Genomic DNA, 24,616 nt, shown 5'->3' on the forward strand with positions numbered 1-24,616 from the left:
CCTTTTGCCCTCCCACGCTTCAGTGTGCCTGAGCATAGCCTTTGCCCTCTCCCTATGTGAGGATACAGCAAGAGAGGCCTCAGCAGACACTCGATGCTGGTGCCTTGATCTGAGTGAGAAGTGAACTTTAATTGCTTATAAATCACTCAGTCCTCAGTCTATGACAATTTGTTATAGCAGCATAAATAACTCGTTATCAGTTATTTATTTTATACAATAACCATTGTATCCATACAGACACAGTCATTCATCTTATTACACAGAGAGTATATAGAACAGCAACACATGTCTGAAAAGCTGTGGTTATTTCTATTTCTTCTTATGTTAAATGTTTCCCATGATCCACTAAGACATCAATGAGCTTTAATATTCCATATAACAGTAACACTCAGAACTTGGCACACAGAAAACCACCAGAGGGGCCAGGAAGACTCCTGTCTATGATGGTCAGTGATCCATAGCTTGCAAAGCACTGATCTAGAGAACAATCTTCTGGAAGCAAGTATGAAGTAAATGGTGAGTTGAGAACGTTTTGAAATAAAGTCACTTACTTGACTGTTGATAAAACAACATTGGTTGGCATCTGCTGAAGAAACGGTAGGAAGGGCCTGGAAGGGAAAGGAAAGCACGCATGTGAGATTTTCCCACTGGCTTCTTCTCACTTTACTATTTCTCTCCTTAAAAACAATGAGTTTGGATACACAACACAAAAAAATCAGTAATATTCAAAGTTTTGTGTATAAAAAGCCACTGGAGATGTTCCGATTTAGAGATGTGAATCCCCAGATGTGGCCCAGGAGATCCAGGCAATGTAGGGTAGAGCAGGGACTCTGCGCCTCAGTGTGCATGTCCCCTCTCCTCTACAGCCGTACTCTCAAAAGCAGCTCCGTGGTTGGGCATCTGGTACCTATTAGTCTGCAGCAGCTTCTCAAGTGTCTGAAATGCCAAGGCTTCCTTTAAAGCTTCTCCTCTCCACCAAGAGCCTAAGAATTTGTAACTACTTTAATAGTTAAAACATTAACATTTCTCTGAAAAAAAAAAAAAAACAACAACAAAACAAAACAAAAAAAACAACCCATCCCATTAGAACATCCCATTGGAAAATGTTTAGACATAATAATGTAGATCGGGAGTTCACTTTTGAAAGGAAGCTTGTTCAGATGTGGTGTTGAGATTATTTTCCAACCTGAGATTGGCAAGGAAATCCTCAGTTTAGATTAGTCTGCCTTGAGTATGCGATTATCACAGGAGTGTGAGTCACAATGAAATAAAGAAAATATTTTGATTGGGTTTGAGCAGCATTCACAAGTGTTGTCCATCTGAAATATTTAGCAATTTCTCCTACACTGTGATTTCAAGATACAGGTTATATCTGACTTCATTTGATGACTCCATTTTGTTATCAACTGTGCATCCTTTGTTACCATGGGTACCTCACACACCCTCTCCGGTATGTCTACTCTGAAGATTAGGTAACATTCAAGTAAAGAACTAGACATGATGGCTGCCATGATGCACCAACCTAAAAATTACAACTGCTGCCACCACCATGGGGACATCACCTAACAGCCCTGGGGCTCTAACATTTATTACTCTTTACTTTCTACCTGTCAAAGAACTTATAGCGGTTCCTTCCAGAAACTTCTGGATCTTTGTACTCTTCCTTAGGCATCTGGAAAGAAGCATCCATTCTGAAAGGAAGCAGAGAAAGATATTCCGGTTGTCACCTCCACCAGTCATGTTTCTCTGGGTTGTAGGAGGGGCCAAGAATGCTGAGCTGACCCACATCTTAGACTAAGTATAATTACTGAATCTGCTGAGAAAAAAAAGTCAAGAATTTCAAAGGGAGGAGATTTGGAAAAATCCTGAATTTAAAAATAGCCACTTTTAATGAAAACAGCAGAATTTCAAAGAGTAATTATAATGCCCTGTCTGGGACACATTATGACTTATTAACTTACCACGACTTGTAAGTCATTTACATAATCAAGATTTCAACAGATTTATTTTTGAAGGTGCTTTGCTTGTGAAACTTAAAAACAAAAGAACAAACAAAACCAAACCAAACCAAAAGACCCCCAAACGAACAAAAACACCAAACATAGTTTATGTTCCAGCAGTAAAGACCACTTATAGTTTCTGAGGGGAGCTCAGACTGAGTCATCCCTGCAGCTGGTGGCGAGATACCCTTTAACATTCACATAAATATGCATGTCAATCTTCTGGGGACGTTTAACTACACACACACACACACACACACACACACACACACACACACACATATATATGGTTGAATATATATTATTTGTTTACTATGTATAATATATGCAATAATAGAATTACATGGAATAGTATAGTAAAATGTTAATCTGTATAATATATAAATGCTATATAATACAAATAAATACACAATATAAATATATTTAATATATTTTGATACAAACATTATATAATATATAAATATACTGTAATGTAAACAATAATAAATATATAATAGATATACTATATATAAAACTAAATAACTACAAATAATATATTATAGAATTTTATACATACTATAAATATGTTATATAATATATTTTAATGTAATATCAATTGTTATATTGTTAATATATATTAAGTAATGGCTATACATTTATATATTTATTTATATATCCATATGTGCATATATAAATGTATAGGCAAAGAATTAAAAATATAATCTATTATATGAAGATATAATATAAATAATAATAAATTAATATAATATAAATTTGTTATACATGAATATATAATAATATAATTACATAAAATGTATTTTATACTAACATATTATATGATATGCTATATTGTAATATTAATTACCATATTAACTATTTGGTCAATATACCAAGTGATGGCTATACATTTATATACGTACATATCTTTATATATCCATATAAATGCATAGGCATTACTTCTTAATCAGCTGTTTTAGAAAGAAGGATTTACAGCATGGCTGCAAATTTTCAAATAACACACTTTTTAAAATATCAACTTATTTCTTAAAAACATGACTGTGTTTCAGGCAGGAGCCCTGGTACTTACGCAGCACGGAGCTGGAGAGCGTCTCTGTATTTGGCTTCTCGTCCCCTCCATTCTCGATTGATACTCGACGGGACAGGATCGGTCTTGCACCAAGATATAGAATATCTTGGATGATGATACAAGTTACTGAACATGGACTTAAAATTGGGAACTTTTTTCTAATGTTAGGAAAGGAAGGCGGAGAGGAAAAGGTCAAAATTGTATGGTCAGATTTGCTCATACAAATTATACCATAAGCTTTTTCAAAAGTAAAAAAACAACGTGTATAGCACCAGAGGAGACTGTCTCTAAGAGGATACTCAAAAAGCTGATGACACATATCTGACAGATGCTAGGACATTGTTATTCTGTACTGTATATGCTTAAATTCTCTAACATGGGTGCATATATAATTTCCATTGACTTAGTTGATTGGTTCCTCTGTGTGTGTGTGTGTGTGTGTGTGTGTGTGTGTTTGTGTGTGTGTATACATGAATCCAGGTGCCCACAACGGCCAGGAGAGGTCATCCAATCCTCCAGAACTGTGGTGTGAGTCACCAGACCTGGTGTTCGGAATTGAATTCCCATTCTCTTGCAAGAGCAGCAAGCGCCCTTAACCTCAAGCCATCTCTCCAGCCCAGTTTATGGGTTCTTTGTTCACTATTAACCTTTGCGATAAGCTGTGTGTGTTAATGTTCCTGGGCCCCAGTAATCATAGTAGAGTAATTCCCACAGTCCCCAAATCCTGATTAGTCGATCTCATTAGTGAGCAGCCAAACCATGTGATTCGGATTGATTAGGTTGTGTTATTAGATAAATTAGACTCACCAATCTGCTTCGAACCAGTGTGGCTTGGATATTTGCCTGAGCATGGTCTCGCTCACTCGACACTATAAATAACGGATCTGTAAAGCCACAGAGTAACAGAGATTAAAGTATGTTTACACCTCTTTGAGAATACCGGCAGAGCAATGCACCTTTCTCTCGTTTTTATTTATTTTTTCTATTCTTTTAAATTGAAAATAGATTTTTATACAATGTATTTTGACCAGTTTTCCCTCACCAAACTCCTCCAGATCCTTTTTCTCTTCCTCTCCCATTCAAATCCATGCCTCCCCTCTCTCAAACAGGCATCTAAAAATAAAAATAAAATAAAAATCAAGCAAGGTGGAAAAAGATAAAGCAAACAGAAGAAAAAGACCCAAAGAAAAACACTAAAGAAACACAGATATAAGCAGAGACATACACATCTGCTTACAGAGAAATCCCATAAAAACACACATATGGAAACATAATAGACATGCAAAAGATCTGTAAGAAAAAAAAAAAAAAAGCCCTGAAAAAGCATTACACAACAGAGAACCTTCAAAAATTCCATGGAGTTCATTTTGGCCAATGCTCTTAAGTCTAGCCCTAAGAGCGGCTTCTATACCCGGTGAGATGCCATTGGAGATAACTAATTTTTCCTTTGTGTGCAGTTATCACTTAGAGATAGTTTCTGGGATAGGGATGGGGCGTGTGTCCACTTCCTCTCTCAGCACTAGGACCTCATCTGGCTTAGACCTGTGCGTGTCCTCTGTATGCTACCACAGTCTCTGTGAATTCATATGTGCATGGGTCCTGCTGTGTTTAGAAGGCCTCATTTCCTTGGTGTCCCCCTTTCCCTTCTGCCTTGTCTTCCACAGGGCTCCCTGAGCCCCAAGAGGAAAGATTTGATGTAGATATTCCATTTAGGATTGAGTGTTCCAAGGTCTCTCGTCCTCTTGTTCAGTTGCGAGTCTCTGTATGTATTCCCATCTGCTGCAGGAGAAAGCTTCTCTGATGACGGCTGAGTAAGACGCTGACGCGAGTACAGCAGAAGGTTATTGGGAGTCATTTTATTACTGCATTCCTTTAGCAAAACAATAGTATTTTCTTTTCCCCTAGGTCTGTGGCCTATCTAGTCTCAGGTTCTTGGCCACCTGAGCATCATTGGGGATAGGTTCCTCCTTGGAGTGAGTCTTCAATCCAATCAGATATTGGTTGGTTACTCCCACAACATCTGTGCCACTGTTGCACATTTTTAAAATGATTTATTTTACATTTGTTTATCTGCCACTGAAGATGCCAGAGGAAAACTTGCAGTAGCCAGCTCTTTCTTTGCACCATGCAGGTCCTAGGATGGAAACCAGTATGCCTGGCTTGAAATTTCTTAGCGAAAGCAAATTAGAGAGTTTAGACGTTGCCTGACTGTAGCAGCTGTGGTCCTGTTACCTTCGTCCATCTACCAGGGACTCTGTTAACATGTGTTGCTTTCCCGTGAATCCCAAGCCAGCTCATGGAACTGGAATCTGAACAAAAGGCCTATCATGTTTCTAGAACAATACCTCAAATAGTACTTCTTCTTTCCTATGAATGGACTTCTCTCGGGGTCTTCAAGAGGAGGGGTCTTATTTTTAAACACTATGCCTATTTCCAGTTAAAAGAACAAATTTAGCAGTGCTGGGGGAGACGGCTCACTCGCTCAAGCACCTGCCACACAAACATGAAGACATGAGTCCAGAGCACCAGCATTCATGTAAAAAGCCAGCACCACAGCCTGCAGACTTGTAATCCCAGGACTGTGGAGGTAGGGGCAGGCGGATTGCTGGGGCTCCTGTCAGCCAGTCTAGCATAATCAATGAGCTCTATGGTCAATGAGACCTTTTCTTAAAATATAAGCTGAAGAGCGTTGAGGCACTATATTCCATGTTCAGTGCACTGGGAAGACGTGAACAGCCTAACGCCTTGAAGAATTGTAGACATGGTAAGAAAATATTCTCTATTAAGAAATAAATAAGATCAGCTATCTTTAGAATGTTTCCCTTAGATTTGTAAAGACTCTATGTTGATGATGGCCCAAGTTATCTCTTCAAAGGTCAACAAATGATTAACCCACCACTGTAAGTACTGGCTCACTGGGTCCATCTCTAATGATAAAGGGTACCAGTGACCAAGTGTGTTATCTATTAAAATTAACCAAGGTGAGGCCTGAGAGATAGATCAGCTGTTAAGAGCACTTGTTGCCCTAGCTAGAAGAAGAAGCCTGGAGTTTCATTCCCAGCACCCACACGGTGCTCACAGCCATGTATAACTTCAGTTCCAGGGGATCTGATGCCCTTTTCTGACCTCCAAGAGTACCAGGCACACATGTGGTACACATACATACATGCAGGCAAACACTCATGCACATAAAATAAAATAAATAAATATAAGCCCCCTTTAAAAAAAAAATCAACCAACGGGACACTAAATTCATAAGCAACTTTCAGAGAGACATTTGGTTTCCCAAGTAGATCTTTCTCGAGGGACACAAATACGCTGGCCAAACATTACATAGATTTATTTGAGTAGGTATGGTGTCCATAGACTCATGTATTTGAATGCTTGGCTCAGAGGGAGTGGCACTACTAGGAGGTGTGGCCTTGTTGGAGGAAGTATGTCACTTTGTAGGCGGGCTTTGAGGTCTTACATGTTCAAGCTACATCAGTGTGGCACAGTCTTCCCTTGCTGCCTGTGGATCAAGATGTAGAGCTCTCAGCTCCACCGCTAGCACCGTGTCTGTCTGCATGCTGCCATGCTTCCTGCCATGATGATAATGGACTAAACCTCTGCACTCTAAGTCGGAGCCAATGAAATGTCTTCCTTTAGAAGAGCTGCCTTGGTCATGGTGTCTCTTCACAGCAATGGAAACCCTGCCACACACGGAAGTGCTGTGCTGGCTGGTTTTCTGTGACAGCCTGACACAAGTTAGAGTCCTCAGAGAGGAAGGAACCTCAGTTCAGCAAATGTCTCCCTGAGATCCAGCTGTATGGCATTCATTTTCTCCATTGGTGGTCAGTGGGGGAGGGCCCAGCCCACCGTGGGTGGTGCCATCCCTGGGCTGGCGGTCCTGGGGTCTATGAGAAAGCAGGCTGAGCGAGCCGTGGGAAACAAGCCAGGAAGCAGCACTCCTCCAACTTGCTTTTCGGTCATGGTGTTTCATCGAAGCAATAGAAACCCTAACTAAGACAACAGGTAAGTGGTAACTACACAGCCCGGACCAAGGAAATGTGTCTTATGGATGCCTATTTGGAAGAGATTCTGGCGATCCAAAGGAAATGCCCTATGGCTGAAAATAATACTAGGCTCAGGTGAGAGCCTGGGTTCTACAGAGGGCAAAATCAGAAAAAGAACGCCTCGTGTATAAATGGTTACGCTTGTCGTAGCAGTAAATCCAATAATTTAGTTTAACACTTACATACATAATATTGTGTACCAGCACTGGAATAGGCTGGAGAAGGCTACAAACATGTGTGGGCCAGAACTCAAGGTGTGGAGAAATAGACCCCCAAATGGAAAATCGGGGCATGAACATAAACAGGAATTTAATTGGTCCTAAGGGAACCAGTGCACTGAGTCTATCAACAATGTTTTGATATTTAAGAGGTTGAACGGGGGTGGCGGGTAGGGGGGGGAGCAACCGAAAAGAAAACCACATGAGGTAAACTGGCACCTCTTTCTTCACCCAGAACGTCAAATTTGGGTTTGCAGAACCTGAAGGCAGGAAGATCGTTTTCGCTGGACAATTTTACCCCATTTGATGCGAGCACGGCACGTTGCGTGACTCTCCAGCTCTGCAAACCATTTCACACTTTCCTGAATGTGCACCTAACCCCAGACTAGGTTTCAGGAAGACAAATTATCAGGGAAAAAGGATGACCCACTCTGGTACATGGAGAAGCTGAGCGTACCTGTGGCTTCCTAACACTGCATAGCGCGCGGGGTCCTGCCTGCCGGGACCCGGAGCTCCCAACCAAATCGTCCAGGTCCACAGGGTACGTCCTGGAGCTATCTTTTCAGCACGCCACACCCCTACCACCTCACCTTAACCCCTGGGAAGGGTGAGCAGTCCTTACCGTACAGGAAATCATATGTTCGACTGGCGGTGCTGCCCTTGTGCCCCCACACCTCCCTGCACCGGAACGGAAACTCCTGAGAGTTGGTCTTGGGATCCAGGACGGTCATTGTACGGCTCATGGTGCTGCCTTTTTCCTCCCGCCAGCAGAACACCAGCTACCAGCTGTGTGCACCGTAGCTATGGCAACCTCAGATGAACTGGTGGAATAAGGGGCGGGGCGAGTTTCAGGAGGCGGGGCAGGGCAGGGAGGTGAAAGGGCGCACGCGATGTGGGGGGGTGGAGGGTTGGGGGTAAAGGGATGGGGGTGGGGAGGCGGGGCAGGTCCTAGGAGGGCAGTTTGAAGAGGCAGCACAGAGTGGCAGAGTGGATGTAGGGGTGCAGGGTGGACAGGTGCCAGCAGGATGAAGAGGCGAGATGCGAGGCAACCTGAGGAGCTGGTTACTGGAAGGGAGGAGGCTAGAGAGAGCAGGAGCGAAAGCAAGAGGAGAGAGAGAGGGGGGGGGAGGGAGGGAGAAAGGGGAGGCAGAGGGGGAAGGGAGGAAGGGGAAGCAGGGAAGAGGGAAGGGAGGCCTGGAGGGAGAGGAAGAAAAGGAGGGGGAGGGAGGATGGAGGGGTGGAGGTGGGAGGCAATAATAGAGGGAGAGGAGCGGGAGAGGGAGAAGAGGGAGAGGAGGAAGGAGAGGGGAAGGGAGGGAGGAAGAAGAAGAGACTTCTCACCCATTCCTCGCCACCTATGGCAAGTGGGACAGCTAGCCGGGGAATCGTGAGAGCGGGAGAACCGGCGATGACCCTCACCTGCTGCACACTGGGGAGAGCAGGCCCTGCACCTTGGCTGGGCAGCAGCATAGCCCTGACTCTGGTAGCAGGGGTCGCTGGGGAAAGTGGGAGAACAAGAAAGCCCATGGGCTGACCAACACATACACCCCTCAGGCCAGATCCAGGGCTTTGAATTGGCCTAGCTCGTCATCTACCCCATCTATGAACTCCTGGAGAGTGTGAAGGGGCCGATCCTACAGATCCAGAGCTGCAGGATCTCCACGACACAGGGCAACAACAGGATCTCTGAGAAGACTCCCAGTGAGGATCCAGGACTGATAGAGGAGCAGAGGCCAGAGGCCGCACACCAAACCAAGGAGTCATTACAATGAACATCTGCAAGCGAAGACTGTGGACAGGAGGCTGCACTGTGGCACACACGGTGACACACTGCAGCTTCCACAGTGAGATTTTTTTTTTTTTCTGTTGGGGGAAGGTTTGCAAGGGGGAAGGGCGGGTATGAGGGGAGAGGGAGATGCGTGGGATTGGGGTGCATGATGTGAAATTCACAAAGAACCAATAAAAAGTTTATATATATAGGCTCTGAGCTACTGCTCCAGCTCTATGTCTGCCCCCTGCTGCCATGCCCCCAGCTCTGACAGTCCTGGACTCTAACCCTCTCCATCCTGTTTACACACAACCATAGAAAAACGACTAAGACTCAGAATATTAATCACACAACCGTAGAAAAACGACTAAGACTCAGAATATTAACATATTTTGTCACATGAGATGGTGCAAGAGGGATCTTTCATACTAGTGTGATTTGGGCAACTTTCTCCAAAAGGTCTCCATATTAAAGGCTTTGTCACAAAGAGGCCACATGGGAAGACCCCTCCTCAAAACTGTAGACCGAGGAAGGACACCCGTGTAGAAGAGACTGTGACCCTGCTGAGCGGCCTGCGGGTTCAGCGAGCTCCAGTGATGCAGCTTTTGTGCATCCTCCCCCAGGTGGGGCTTGGCTTGTCGGCAATGCAGCTGCCTTGAGTCGTTCACGCTTCTGTAAGTGACGTTTTTTGAGGAGGGGTCCTGTGAATCTTCTAAAGCTCATCTTTCCAGGAAGTGTGGCCTTGTTTACTTCCTGATTCTCATGAGTTTCCTCTCTCCAAGAGGGAAACTTTCAGCTGAGAGGGAATTGTCACACCACGCTCACCCGCTTTCTCCGACTCTTACAGTCTTTCTGTCCCCTCCTCTGTGATGTAGCCTGAGCCTCAGAGGAGTGGTATAGATGTCCAATTGTTTCCTCCGTCATGGTTGTGTTCAGCAGCTGTCACATTTTCCTGGGAGTTTGACAGGTTACAAGTCTCTGTGATACACTGTCCATTACCAAAACGAACTTGCAGGACAAACTACAACTGACAGCAACAGTGACCCTCTGTAAATCACTTTTTAACTGTCTAAACATTTATTTGTTTAATTACTGTATGTATGTGTGTGTGTGTGTGTGTGTGTGTGTGTGTGTGTGTGTAGCAGAATTATATTTCAACAAAACAACTGAAATGATTCAGAATCCCATGGTAGTTTATTTAAAACATTTCTCTGTGTATGCTCTATTGAGATTCTTAAGGATGTGAGGCAACTACATTTGTGCACAAACAGGGAAGCTGAAACAGTATCTGTGTAAAGCTTTTTAAGTCAGTGGTTAAGATCAATTTCCTAAGATGAGTCATCTGTCCTCCCCCCAGTAACTACTGATGGGGAAAACCACCCAGAATTTGACCTTCCCCCTTAGTAGGAATGGAGTGGAATAAGGTGTCCAGAAACATCTCTTGCCACACTGCCCTGAAAAAAAAATCCAGGCCACTACCTCCTGTGTAGGCTCGGGCTACACACAGGCTATTTTCAGGTCCTGGAAAACAGGCGTGTTTGCTTGCAGGCTCACTGGCTCAGGTACACAGACTGTCTTCATTCTGTTTGTGCAGAACAACAGGAGGCAAGTTCTCAGTTCCCAGGAGAAAGGGCTAGATGTTATGTGGCTTTTCCTGTCCCCATGTCTAGAGAAAGGAGTTTACACTTCCCTACAGTAAAGCCTATTCCTGATATCTGTGTGCTCATGGTAGGGTGTTAAGGCTAATCATCGGAATGCCTACTCAGGCAAAGGAAAGAGCCTAGATCCACCACACCCAAGAGGATTGCCAACGACACATTTGATGCAGAGGTTAAGGAGGGAGAAATAAGCCATGATAAATGTTCTGATAAAAGCTTAACTAAAACCAAATGCATAAAGCAGATGCAAAAGTTTCATGCATTGAAGTGGAGAGGAGAATTAAAGATCAGCTTCTCTGGCTCTCTTCCTAAACCTCTCAACTCAGTATGACTCTACAGAAGATTCAGAAAGAGGAGCCTGGGGGAGATGGTCTTCCTCCTGTCCAATAAGGCTGATGTCATATGCTGGAGAAAAGGCTACTCTCGAAAACCAAGAGCCATTTCCTAGTGACAGCCCTTGCCACTAGTCTTTGTTTGGGGGAGGCCTCATCACCTTTTAGAACTGGTACTTTAATATCCGAAAGGCTCTTTTCACAGGGTGGAGAAATCCACGCTCATGATGTTGGGCCTTGGTGCAGAAACCAAGAGTACATCTGCTCTGAGTGAGTTAAACCATCAATAATGAGAAATCTGTCTCCAGGTTGCTGCTGTTCCCAATAGAGCCACTGCAGACACTGGAGGCATATTTGTAGGCTGTGCTTCAAACAAGCAAACAAACAACAAACATGCAAGGAAAACTAGAGAGGCAAAACTGGGTCAGCCTTTGAGAATGCTCAAAACCTTTTTAAAAGAAATTTCATGGAATCTCTTCACCTTAAAATTAAACTGCATCTTAAACTAATAATGTCGTTCATTTATTCATTCATTATTTTTGTGGTGTTGAGAATTGAATTTAGGGGCCTCACGTATGTTACAAGGGCTCTGCTACTGAGATATTCTCTAGCTCAAATAATAAATTTTTTTTTAAAAAAATCACTAATTAACAAAAAAGAATTAATACAAATTCTTTTGCCCAAATTTTTGTAATACAGGTTCACATTTATGTGGTTGAATAAAAGACGCTCTCCATTTTTGGATCTACCCCACACAGTCTGTGTCTTCAGTTTATCTTCAGTTAATTAACCAGCCTGTGATGAACTCCTAAGGTGATCCCCAGGACTCTGAGCCCGTGGTGTTTGTGTTCTGGTAGGCACGTCCAGCCTTGTCACCTTGCCACATGGTCTGTTCTTAGTTTTCTATATACAGGTTACACTCTAGCGCCTCACAATTGACTTGGTTTTTGTTTGTTTTCACCAAAAAGCCTTAATGTTGGGTCCTCTGCAGGTAAAGGCGCTCGCCACCTGAAATAATGGAGCCCGATGATCTGAGTTTGACCCCCAGAATTTATGTAAAGGTACCAGAGAGAGTCAACTCCATAAAGATGTCCTCTGACTACCACATGCTGGCCACACACACACACACACACACACACACACACACACACTACTAATATAATTTTTTTTTTAGGTTCAGTGTTTTAAGAAAGTTCAAACCGGGATGCCATCATAACTATCCTGGGCTGGATGGAGCCTGTGGGTTTGAGTTGAACATGCCTCGTGGTCCAATGTGATTCCGACTCCTTGAGTATTAGGGCTTGTTTTAACCAAAAGACTACAAATCGCGGTGGGAAGTAAGTGCTTCTGTGATTGATTCTACAGAGACGGTAATGCCCATTTTGTTTCCCCTTCCTAGTGATTTTGAGGAAACAAATGACCATGTTGGGGAACCCCACATGGCAAGAAACTTGCAAATGGCCTCTAGGAGCTGAGGTGGCCTCCCACTGATAACCAACAAGAAGCCAAAGCCCTTGCCTGCAACCACAGAAAACTGAATTCTTCTGATAATTGGAATGAGACTGGGAACATATTCACCTCCGCTGGAAGCTCAGATAAATCAGCAACTTTTACCAGTTTTAATTGCAATCTGGTAAAACCCTTAAGCTATGCCCAGACCCCTGACCTATAAAGACTGTAAGGTGGCGAATGGGTGTTGCCGTTAGGATATGATACAGATGTCTTGGTGCGATGGGTCGTTAAGTTAGCGTGGCTTAAACAACAGAAACTCATTTCCCACAATAGGTCTAGAAAGCCTAACATAAGGAAGGCAAAGGTCAGTTTTGTTTCTGCTAAGGGCCAGAGGGCTTCCTGGCTGACCAATGGCTGCCTTCTTCTTCTGTCCTGTTCTCATATAGCTTAATTGAGAAAGACAGTGACTTGTCTCTTCTTACAGGGGTCCAAATGCTATCATGGAGGCCACATCCTATGACTTTGTTGACCGTTACTGCCACATTGTAGACTACGGCTTTGTTTGGGCAGGACATAAATGACTAATGAACAGCCTGTGTGATGTTAGGCTCTAGCCATTTATGTATAAAGAGAGATCGGCACTTGATCATGATGAGAGAACTCTCCATGGAGGCTAATTTTCCTTGTGTCTTTCGAGGCAGAGAGCATTGTCTGCTCTTGTCCCTTTGAGTAGGAGACAATGTTGGGGAGAAAGATAGCGTTGTCTTTTAAGCAAAAGGGAGGTAGACTTTCTTGCTTTCTTCATTAAGAACTTGGTGTTCTTATGAAGCAATACGTGTGTCTAGCATTTGGTGTTTTTTACATCACCTGTGGGAAATGGGATTCTGGAAATTCGGTATAAAGGTGCTGGTGCTGCTGGTGCTGCTGGTGCTGCTGCTGCGAGTGATGGACTCTTTTATCTGTGACCTAGTAGTTTGATGGCTTCTACCATCACTTAAGAACTGACCTGCAAATGAAAAAAAACTCAAGACTTTTCAGGCACCTGGAAAGCAGAGAATGTTGTATATCACTTCCTCTGGGGAATTGGAAAGCTTTTTTTTTTTTGTTTTTCCTCCTTCAGAGGCAGATATGCAAATACTATGTAAAATTAGTTCTCTAAGGACAACGAGGCTAGCTGTTAAATGGACTGATGAGAATTTAAGCCTTGTAGTTCTTCTCGCTCAACACATGGTGTCACCGCCTCTCCGTGAGCAGCAGCTGCCCACCTGTTCTAGGAGAGGTCACCAAACTCGGGCATGGTAGGCGCCGAGCAGGGCTGCACACCACTGAAGAACTTTCAGAAAGCAATCGTGTTGTGTGTTGTGTTAGTGAGTTAGATCCCACTCACAGAACTGCCATTTGCTGCCATCTAACTCTCTTCAAGTCACTGTGTCAAGCTTGTTGCCTATTAATTTAGTAATCGTAGCGACAACAGTCTTAGAGCCAAGAAGAGTAAAATCTCCTAGTTAAAACAAAAATTTAGGAACAACAATGGGACATTAAAAGCATGAAACTTATTACTAATCTAATATTTTATTAGTCTCCATATGTTACCTGTTTTCAAGTTTTAAAATTTTGGTGTGTGTGTGTGTGTGTGTGTGTGTGTGTATAGGTGTGGTGTCTACATGACAGCACATTTGTGGAGTTGTTAATTTCATGCCACCAACTGAGTCCTGGAATCGAACTCAGGTCATTAAATGGCTTGGTGGCTAGTATCTTTACCCTCTAAGCTATCCCTTAAGTCCTTCAATGTAATATTTAATTATAGCTCTTTTCTGGGAAATAGGTTATTGATGTTTTTCTTCGAATCAAGTGGGAAACAGTAATTGCATATAATACGCACACGCATATATTCCCAGTTTTCTCTTTGTTGCTGTTGTTTTCTCCACAAGCAGGCCAGCTTACCTCAAAGAAGCAGCTATTGTAGACCATGGTGCTCAAGAGACAGCCAAGGGTCTCAGCCACATCCAGCTAAAGGAAGCAAGAAGCAGGAGATTTCTTTCTCTGAGTTCTACAGCTACTAAGGATGTCACATAGAACTGCTGTGGTCAGTACTGATTTCACACAAACACACACACACACAAACACACACAAATTTTACCACAAAAACACAACTCTTACCTCAAAGAGATAAAAGATAGTTTATTCTGGAGACAAATATTCATAACAATGGTCTGAGAATACAGTTTCACATGACCCCAAATTCCACATTCCAATATGGTGATATGATACCCCCATGTAGTTTTATAGTACGGAAACAAAGAAAATCATAAATCAAGACACTTCCCAAATACAGTGGTGAAAACGCTGGGTAGACAGGTCACAGGAAGTTGAGGAAATGCTCACAAGGATGTTAGGTCACACACAGAAGGGGGAGAATAAACGGCCACTAAGTCAGGCTAAAGCTGCACCAGGACCATTTAGCTGTAGACGAACAACCGTCTACCCTCACTACATCTTTAAAGCTCTAATCAGTTGATCAGCCTTTCAGGAGGTTCAGAGTAAGCTGCCCTTATTCCAGGACTTTTCCTTCACAAAGGGAAAAATGAGAGGAAAAAAATATCAGTTGCAAAAAAAAGGTTCAGGTTTTCTTTTTTCCTTTCAGCCTACAATTTGTATCAAACTCAATCCTCATTATTCCTTAAAATTTCCAGTTCTCTCCTTTTTTTCTCCTTGTTCATTTACTGTTTATAAAAATGCAGTTAACACAAGTAAACACAGGTCAGTGGCTTTAAAGTAAAAGTTGCTTTGCCTTTACATTGCATGCGTTGATACATGGAACACTGCAGGAGGCAGAACCTCACGAGATATGCAACTCTGAACATTTCCGAATATTCTGAACATACGTATTTCTGAACCTCAGTTTGTTATGAAGATCAAGTGACTCACACTTGGCACTATCCATGGAAGCTATTATGCTGAAGACCATATTGTTCCTATTCGAATTTAATAAATGCCAGGAAAAGGTATTTTTAATTCTATTAACTAACTGGTGTAGTGACAAATACGCGGTTGGACAATTTATAGTAAAACCAGGCAGGGGCTGAGGACATGTAACTCAGTTGGTAGACTGTTTGCCTGGCATACCCTTATAAACCAGGTATAGAGGGCACACACTGGTAGTTCCAACATTTAACGATCAGCCATCCACAGAGTGTTCAAGGCCAGCTGAGGCTAGAATCCTTGTCTATAAATATTTACATTTTAAAAAAACAAAACCACTTTTCAAACTTAGTTTAACGAAGCCATGTAAATATGTGCCAAATGCTACAGATTTTAGTGAACTTCTGTATAGTTTAGGATGGCCAGTTTGAAGCTATGGGGCTTCCCTGAGAGCTTTACACTTTCCCCGTCACTTTTCATTTCAACACACACACACACACACACACACACACACACACACACGGGGGGGGGGGGGTCATGACAGCTGAAACTAGAAAAGAGAAAAAGCCTCACATTCTCTTTTCTGCCCACTGTGTTATGATCTTTTAGCTGAAGATTTAGCATATAAGCTAGAGATGAATAGGAGGTAGGGGACCTTTGCGCCCAACATCTGCGCGGTGTACAACGGGAAGGACGAAGGGCAAGAAGGGAGATCATAAAACACCCCAGAATGCAACCTGGTTCTGCTACTCAAAAGAACTGGATTCCTCAAATGGTTTCTCTTTTGGAGCACAGGGAAGCCACTTGACTTTCTTCAGCTATAATTTCATCACCCATGGAAGAGTTTTAGAGGCCCAGCTGCCTCCCCATCCGCCACCTTTGCAAGGCCTGCCCCAACCCACTTTAAAACTCGGGGTGAAATGAACCTGTTAAACTGCTTGGAGAAAAGCCCATGAGGCCTCAGCTGTACACAAAGAACTAACTATAGGCAACTGAGGAAAACTGCGAATGGGGGAGGATGCCTTCCCCTGGGACGTGCACACCAATTGGTTGTGCTGACCAAAAGGTCAGCCCTGAAAACATACATACAGATACATTCTGGACTGAACAGGTTATACGGCAATATATACATACATACATATACATCTACATGTATGTATATGTGTATATATCCGGATATCTATATATACGTATATATCCGGATATATGTAGATATGTGTGTGTGTGTGTGATATATGCATACATATATACATGCAATAACAATTAGAGGGTAAAAGGCCATGAATTTGAATAGCGTGGAAGGAGTATGTATAAGTGAGGGTTTGTATAAAAGAAAGGAAACGGGATAAACGTTGCAATTAAATTACCCCATCAAAAATAAAAACACTATGAATGACCTTTTAACCTTTGCGCCTGCGCTGAATCCATGCCCTTGGGTCAAGGCCTTTGTCCCGCTCCCTTTGCGCACGCGCTTCTTAGCTCGCTTCCGTCCCGAGAGGCGGGACTTCCTGTCCTCTTTAACTTGATTGCGGAAGTGGGTACGGACAGCTAACGTTGGCCGGCGTTTGGGAGCTTTACTCGAGTGCGCCCGTTGCTGCTTTCGGCTGGAAAGATGCCGGGTCTGGCCGCCGCCAGCCCTTCCCCGCCTGAGGCTCAGGAGAAAAAGCCACTGAAGCCCTGCTGCGCCTGCCCGGAGACCAAGAAGGCGCGCGATGCGTGGTCAGTGCGCAGCCGGGGAGGGGCGGTCGGCTTCCGCAGGCTCCGTCTGCTCTCTCCCTGACACTCTGGAGTTATGGGGACCCGTAGTTTCGCAGTCCCCTCTGTTCCCTAAGCCCGCACCACATGCTTAGTTAAGAGTTGAAGAGAGAGGGCGAGAGGTCAGGTTGGCTCCAAGGTTCGCGTCCCCTGTTCCATGCTACGAATGGCTTTTAACTTTCTTAGGTATTGGGTCCAGATAAATGCAAGTGCGTAAAGATGCTCCTTGATATAAAGACACTTAAAATACGTGGAGACTTGTTATCAGCCAATACTGTACCACCAGCTATGATAGACTTAGCAAGACCAAAGGGTAAATATTTCAGATAATTCTAAGAATTTTTCCAAAACGTGTGAACAGTAGGATACAGTATACATTTCTGAAGGGATTCCCTTTCCCCTTTTAGAAAAGCTGGAGGTTAAAAGTCAACCTCTCTTGGGCTGGAGAGATGGCTCAGTGGTTAAGACCACTGGCTGACCTTCCAGAGGACCTGGCTTTGAGTCCCAGCACCCACATGATGATTGATTAATGATGGTCTGTAATTCCAGCCCCAGAGGAATCCGACACCCTCTTCTGGCTGTTTCGGGCACTGACACACATGGTACACAGACAGACATGCAGGCAAAATACCAATACACAAAATAAAGACAAAATTTAAAAAGTTAACCTGTCAGTAAAACAGGTGATATTAGTGTTTACCTTATCAAGTCACAGAAGGTTTTGTTTGTTCTCCCTTTTTTGTAGGCACAGTTCTGGAGCAAATAATGGAGTCCTCAGATAATGTAGATGTGCATATCCATTTATTTCACCCATTTAATCTCTGGGGAGACTAAGATAGGAGGATTTATGTCTAGCCTGAGCAACAGTGAGACCATGTCTCAGAAACTATACACAAAGAGAAATTATTTGTTGGTGTATTATAGTTATTTTATTATCACTACTTTTCAAGCAGTACTGTAAATAGAGAATTTAAAGATTGGTCTGATACTGAGGTTTTTTTTGATGGTAACACCTGCTTACGAAAACTTTGGGAAGTGTGTGCTGTCAAGAGTCAGACCCTTGAATAGGCAGGCTTTGAATCCTAATCCTCCCTTGTGACCTTGTACAAGGTACTTAACAAATCAGCCTCATATTTGTGTTGGGTAGAATGGATGAGCCCAGCATTTCTGTAAGGTTAAGCAGTGTGAGGGATGAGTGAATGCCAGCTGTTATATGGAACTCACTGACCCACCCACTCTAATGTCCTGGTAAGGATTTTAATAGTAGAACCTATTTCCCCCCACTCATTTTGAGACAGGGTCTTGATATGTAGCCCAAGCTACATATCCACTCAGGATTATCCTGCCTCAGCTTCTCGAATGTGACTGCTGAAATGTGCTGGCCCATTCTAGTTCTTGAGATGTTTATGTTTTGGGGTGTTTAATGATTAAAAGTAGGCTTATGTGTTTGATGTAAGGAGAAACAGGAAGTTAATTCCTGGGTGACAGTAGGCCTAAAAGTTAAACTCATCTCTTCATTTTATGTAAATATTCACTTTATTTCATTATAAAGAAGTGTTTATTATTCCTTGGGTATATACTAAAGATATCATTGCTATCCATAATTACTTCATCTAATTAGCCCCTTCCCCAAACAATAACAAAGACAAACCTCAGAACCTTAGTTCTATGGAACATCTTTACAGACACAGAACCTTCATAAGAGCAAGCACAGAGAGCAGAGGAGCCAAGCTGTTTGGTATGGTAGAGTTTTGTTGGTAACTCCAGCTGCATTCTGCATACTCACTGTCTCACTCCCCTGCGATGTCATAGATTCTCCATGAATGTGCTTAACGTCTGCTTGTTAGGTAACAAGTGCTTTTTACTTTACAGCATCATCGAGAAAGGAGAAGAACACTGTGGACATCTCATTGAGGCCCACAAGGAGTGCATGAGAGCTCTAGGATTTAAGATATGACATGGTGAGTGAACTGTACTGCTTCAGGTTTGTGTATCACTCTGCAGAGCCTTTAGAGTTGCATTATAGTCAGAGAGACTCATGGCTGTGGGAACTTGAATTATCTTAGTTTCCAAGGTAAAGGAGCTAAGTGGCAAGTATTCTTTGTTTCTTGTTTCTAGTGTGGGTCTTCAGTAGGAAGTGTTGTGTTTTGCCAATGAAAGTGGAATATTTGTTTTAAATCATGTGTTGTTCTAATAAAACTAAAGCCTCAGACCAGTTTTTGAAGAACTTTGAATCCAGATATCAGTGTTGAGACGAATGTTAGTGTAACAATACCACAGTCCATGACTTCCGTTTGGAGTCTCTTGCTTCAGGTGTTAACTATGCTCACTAGGGCACTGCATTCCACTTGCTGTTTTAGAGAGGCTTTTCCTCAGTGCCCCATGGAAAGTAGTACCCCTTCCCTGGCACTCTCCAGCCATAGCCAGGAGGCCTTCCCGTGATGGCAGAGGTGCTCTGTGGCCACATTCTCTAGTATGGTAACCACTAGCCATGTATGACTATTAAGCACATGAATTGGGCCTAATGAGGTGGGAGGACCGAATTCTTAATTTATAAAAAGGTTAACAGTCATATGTGGCTAGCAGCTACTCTTGTTTTTGCTATCACCACATATAAAGTGAGCCTCTCACGGTGATTGTCCCTGCTTCCCTAAAGCTAGGATGGAAGCTCTGGGAAGCATCTGGTTTCACTCCCAGCATGTCCCCAGTATCTACACCTTGCCTGGCACATAGTAGGTGCTGAATAAGGTTAATACAGGAATGGGGAAATTAGCAGTGGCTCATCTGGCAGGATTCCTGAGACTGGAACCTCCGCCTCCAGGCAAGTACTCTATTTGTGCTCTCCCTCAAGTCCGCACCTCACTGTCACTCCTAACTTAGCACAGTTGAGAGAGATACTGAGGCCACATGCCAGTTTACTCTAAGCAGAGAGCTGGTTTCTTTCTCTTCCACCTCTCTTTGGAATTTCTCACATGACCAGTCATGTCTTTGAAGTACAGAAAGGAGATAAGGAGCTTGCCCTACCTGATAAGTATGGCTGGAGGAGAAGACATTTAAAGACACAGGCCCCAGCAACTGTGCATGACTTTCTTCATGTTCTAGCTCTTTCTATTCAGTTGTGTTTAGCTTTGCCTACATCATCATAGGGAATTGGAGGAGCATTAAATTTTTGGTCTTCTCAAAACCGGAGGCACTTTGCATGTTAGTCCTAACACTTAATGATATTTTATGGCCAGCATGTTCATTTTTAGGATTGTGCATTAGCTACTCTTGGATCCTAAAACTCATAATGAATACTACTTAAAAAGGCCTGTTACTGGAATGCATGGGAGCAGTACCTCAAAAGCCAAGCCTTTGACTGTAGTAATCCCCTGCACAGCTGCCTGCACTACTCTGGAATGAACTTGATTAAACTGTCTCTTAGGCTGGTAGACTATGTTTTCTGAGACCCTCTTCAGGGGAAAAGTAGTCCACAACTTAGGTTGTTCCAGCAGTGGTCGTAAACCTTTCTTAATACAAAAACCTTTCAAGATGTTGACATTATTCCCAAGTGAAACAGGTTTTAACTGGACCTGGCTCACAGCAGAGGGGCTGAGTGTTAGCCTCTCTTATACTCTGTGTAAAAGCACTCTCCGTTCCCAAAAACCTAAGGGACATTTTCCAAAGGTCCCGAGTTCAATTCCCAGCAGCCACATGGTGGCTCAAAAGTATCTCAAGATATGAATAAAAGGGGTTATATCTAACACTCACATTTAAAAACAAGGCAGAACACCTAGGTTAAATTCGATGTTTGAAGGGTCATGGAGAGAAGCCTGGCCCTGCCAAGGCCACCAGCAGCACTGTCCTCTGTTGCTGTCTCTGTGGGTCTTTGTGGCCATTACTGGCCCTCATGTCAAGGAGGGGATTCCTGCAGGAGCTGTGTATACTGTGCGTACTTCCTTCCACTACGAGGAGCGTGGCCAGTTCTTGAAAGAGCCAAGGCTTCCAGGCCTTTTCTATTTAACATCTGTAAAGATACTCTGCCTCACCAGAAGCTTCTCAAGGTCAGACATTACAATGAGCAGTTTCAGGGGTGTCATTAATTAAGCTGACTAAAATTTTGAAAAGCAGATCTTTATTTCATGACTGGTTTAGAACAATTGTGACAATTATTTACTATTTGAATGAAGCATTTATTTCTGGTGGTTGTAAGTCCATGAATCCCTAGGTCCAGTTTGATGTCTGCACTCTGACTTTCTAAAATAAAACTCTTTTTGCAGGTGGCCTACTTTGTGAATGAATAATCCCTGAAGAATGAAGAAGATTAAATATTTTGGAAGTTCTTGGATGAACTTTGATAAATGGATAAAGTATTTATAATTTATTTAAAAAAACAAAAGGAAAGAAAATGAGCTAAACCACCTTTGTTGTGTTTCTTTTTCTGTTCCTCACATACCCACATAATTTGTTCAGTTTCCTTTTTCTCTTAAAGAGCACAGTAGCAGCTCTTGTGCCATGAGTTTTTTTTTGTTCGTTAGTGTGCCATCACGGGATTTTGAATAGTTACTGTTAAGAAAAAGCAGATACTCCCCTCGACCAGTAAAATCACCAAACTTACATGTACAGAAATAGGAATGAACATCTTTTACTTGTTCAAAATGATGTCACAGCCAAATCATCTCAGGTGAGACTTACTGGCCAGGTATGGCGGTCCACACCTGTGATCCCAGCATGCAAGAGGCAGGGTGACCGGCCAGTGGGAGGGGATTCTTTTGTTCTCCTCCCTTTCCATCTTTCCTCTCTTCTTCCTTTCCCCACTCTCTAAGTGGAATGGTCTGGCTTGGAAGATCCCAACTGTTTGTCATAGTTAGGTTGTGTGTGGCCAGTTACATGGTAACATAAACTAAAGACAGCTTAGTGCCTAGGGCCGAGATAGCTGCCTGTTTTTAAGAAGCTTTCCCAGGCTGGAGGCTGGATTGATGCCAAAAAGCGGCCAGTCATGGAACTGGGGCTGGAGCTCCTGGCAGAGTGCTTGCTTAGTGCACAGGAAGGTGCATTTGACCCCTAACACCAAATAGCTCAATGGGATGCTGCAGTGACAGCTGGAGCAGAGCAGAGAGTGACTGACTGACTGTAGCAGCCTTGTGACCTCCTAGCTGCTTAAATGCTTATGAAGCAGTTGGTCTTATTTTGCCTTTTAGTGCATTGAGTTGAAAATCTCAAAACAGGCTGGAGATTGAGCTTAGTGACAGAGAACTTACCTGGCATACACAAGGCCTTCAGCTCTAACCTCAAACAAACAAAAACCTCAGAAGATTCGGAGGAGCAAGACTAGAGGAATATTTAATCTCCCTGTGTGGTGTGTGGCAAAGTTGATTCCTTTACACAATAGAAGAGCTCAATTAGATCCTTTAAGATTCTGACCTAAGCCAGGCACAGTGGCACACACCTTTAATCCCATCTCTCTGGGAGAAAGAGGCAGGAGGATTTCTGAGTTCAAAGCCAGCCTTGAACTCAGTGAGTCTAAGACAAAGAAACTCTGTCTCAAAAAGAAGAGAGAGAGAAGGGAGTGGGAAGAGAAAAATTCTGACCTAATTAATTGGTTAAATGTGTGGCTTTTCTTTTTCCTCTTGTTTTTGTAGTTGTGCTGGGCGCTAGACCTAAGCCTTATACAAGCGAGGCAAATGCACAACCACTAACTTTATCCCTTGCCCTGTTTTTACTTTATACTGTGCTGTAGACAGGACCTCAGTAAGTCTCCTAGACTTGGGTATACTCTGAGCCTTGAACTTGGAATCCTCCTACTTTAACCTCCCGAGTAGCTAGGACTAAAGCTCCAGCAAGTAGATGGTTTTGAAGTGTGACAGACTTGGGTTTAACAGCTGGCTACGTGCTATCAGTGACTCACAGGAATCTTTTTCTCATTTGAAAAGAATGTCCCATCCAGGTCAGTCCCTTGGTAAGTTCTTGGTTAGATTGCTTGCATACACCCTAGACTACAAAATGAAAAAGATCTATAACTCCAGCAGCTAATGCTAAGTTTTAAATAAACTGTCCCAGACATATCCTCTGTATTTATATTTAGGGGAAGGTGAGGCAGGGTCTTTCTTTGTGGTCCAACGTAGCCTTGAACTTGTGCTCTTGTTCTCTGCTTCCTGCGTACTGGAATTATAGGTATATGCTATCATGTGCAACATTTTTTTTAAAAAAAGATTTAATTATATATATATATGAATGTGTGTCAGTATGTCTATACCACATGTGTACTGGTGCCCTCAGAGGCCAGAGGAAGGAGTCAAAGCCCCTGGGACTGGAGTTACAGAGCTATTGTTTGGGTGCTGGGAACTGGACCTGGGTCTCTCGCAAGAGCAGCAAATACTCTTAATTGCTCCAGCACCAGTTAAGTAGAGACAAGGTTGTTTTAATATTTTTTTAAATAGACTCTTATTTCCTATTGAGATTGCAATGCCTGTTCCCCTTAATATCTTGCTCAGTTAACAGAATCCTGCATCATTAGATGTATGAATGTGTTCTGTGGCTCACTGTAACTTCACTAGAACGGATGTGTACTGCCTGTGTGTCAGACGCCCCTCCCGGAATGAATACTGCCCGATTCCTGTTTAGAAAGGCAGCATCCATGTGTTCCTTACTGGCTGAGGAGTCCCATTTCCCTCAGCTCATAGGCAACACATTGATATCTTAACCTTTTCCAGTTTGAAAGTCGCACCTGATTTGTGAAGAACTAAACATCACCATTGAAAACATTTGTTGGAAGACTGCCCCTCTCTGGTGCACAAGCCTTCCCAGAGACAGTGTGCAGCATTTCAGTAATAATGTTAAGAGATATTAACACAACAATGGAAAAATGAAGAACTTGATCTAGTAGGTGACCACCAAATTCTGACATACCCCTTTGCTATTTCTTTCTTATGTACAGTAATTCCTAAACTCAGTATAGATGCATTTACTCTTTGTCTACCTTTGAACTATCTAACTTCAAAGTTAATGGAAACAGGCCCATGTCCCTAGGCAGGGCCAATCTAGGATTACTCAGCCTTCCACAGGTGATGCTTCAGAGAAACTAACCCCACTTTACAGGTGAGGTGAGTTCAGATGTTTAGAGACAAGGAAGTTATCCTGACCAAATAGCTGATGACCCGGGTTGTAAGTCTTGGTTGTTGGGATCTAAGCCTGCTGCTTACTGTACCAGGTATCTGATAGAAATTCACAGTTGTGGATATGGATTCATTGAGTACATACTTAGTACAGCCTGATGACATATAAGTACAGCCCTAAATACTGTCATGTGGTCTGACTTACTGCTTCTCTGTTGGACCAGAGAATAATGTATGATTTATAGCCACACTTTCAGTTGTGAGAGAGTTTATTAACTATTTAGTAAGCAAAGGCC

At 43.0% G+C, this 24,616-nt stretch overlaps 2 protein-coding genes across 2 annotated transcripts in view; one reads left to right on the top strand and one right to left on the bottom strand.

Moving 5' to 3' along the window:
* Positions 1–8,155, bottom strand: part of Cfap91 (cilia and flagella associated protein 91) — a 46,126-nt gene extending 37,971 nt beyond the window's left edge. The window contains exons 1-5 of the mRNA XM_021648600.2: positions 7,962–8,155; positions 3,874–3,950; positions 3,067–3,224; positions 1,608–1,691; positions 552–608 (exon numbers count right to left, since the gene is read on the bottom strand). Coding sequence (XP_021504275.2) covers positions 552–608; positions 1,608–1,691; positions 3,067–3,224; positions 3,874–3,950; positions 7,962–8,082 — 497 coding nt within the window. The 5' untranslated portion in view covers positions 8,083–8,155. The remainder of the gene's footprint in view (positions 1–551; positions 609–1,607; positions 1,692–3,066; positions 3,225–3,873; positions 3,951–7,961) is intronic.
* An 8,818-nt stretch (positions 8,156–16,973) lies between these two features.
* LOC110555386 (cytochrome c oxidase copper chaperone) lies at positions 16,974–21,626 on the top strand. The gene is made up of 3 exons (XM_021648573.2): positions 16,974–17,190; positions 19,099–19,187; positions 21,486–21,626. Exons 1-2 carry the CDS (start codon positions 17,084–17,086, stop codon positions 19,181–19,183), a joined length of 192 nt encoding a protein of 63 aa, XP_021504248.1. The 5' UTR covers positions 16,974–17,083; the 3' UTR covers positions 19,184–19,187; positions 21,486–21,626.
* Positions 21,627–24,616: the final 2,990 nt, after the last annotated feature.

This window comes from Meriones unguiculatus, chromosome 17 (assembly GCF_030254825.1).
Source record: "Meriones unguiculatus strain TT.TT164.6M chromosome 17, Bangor_MerUng_6.1, whole genome shotgun sequence".
Lineage (NCBI taxonomy): Eukaryota > Metazoa > Chordata > Mammalia > Rodentia > Muridae > Meriones > Meriones unguiculatus.

Coding starts and splice junctions, on each gene's coding strand:
- LOC110555386 (XM_021648573.2), top strand. CDS start 17,084: ATGCCGGGTCTGGCCGCCGCCAGCCCTTCCCCGCCTGAGGCTCAGGAG. Junction 17,191..19,098: donor AAGAAGGCGCGCGATGCGTG/GTCAGTGCGCAG, acceptor TTTACTTTACAG/CATCATCGAGAAAGGAGAAG.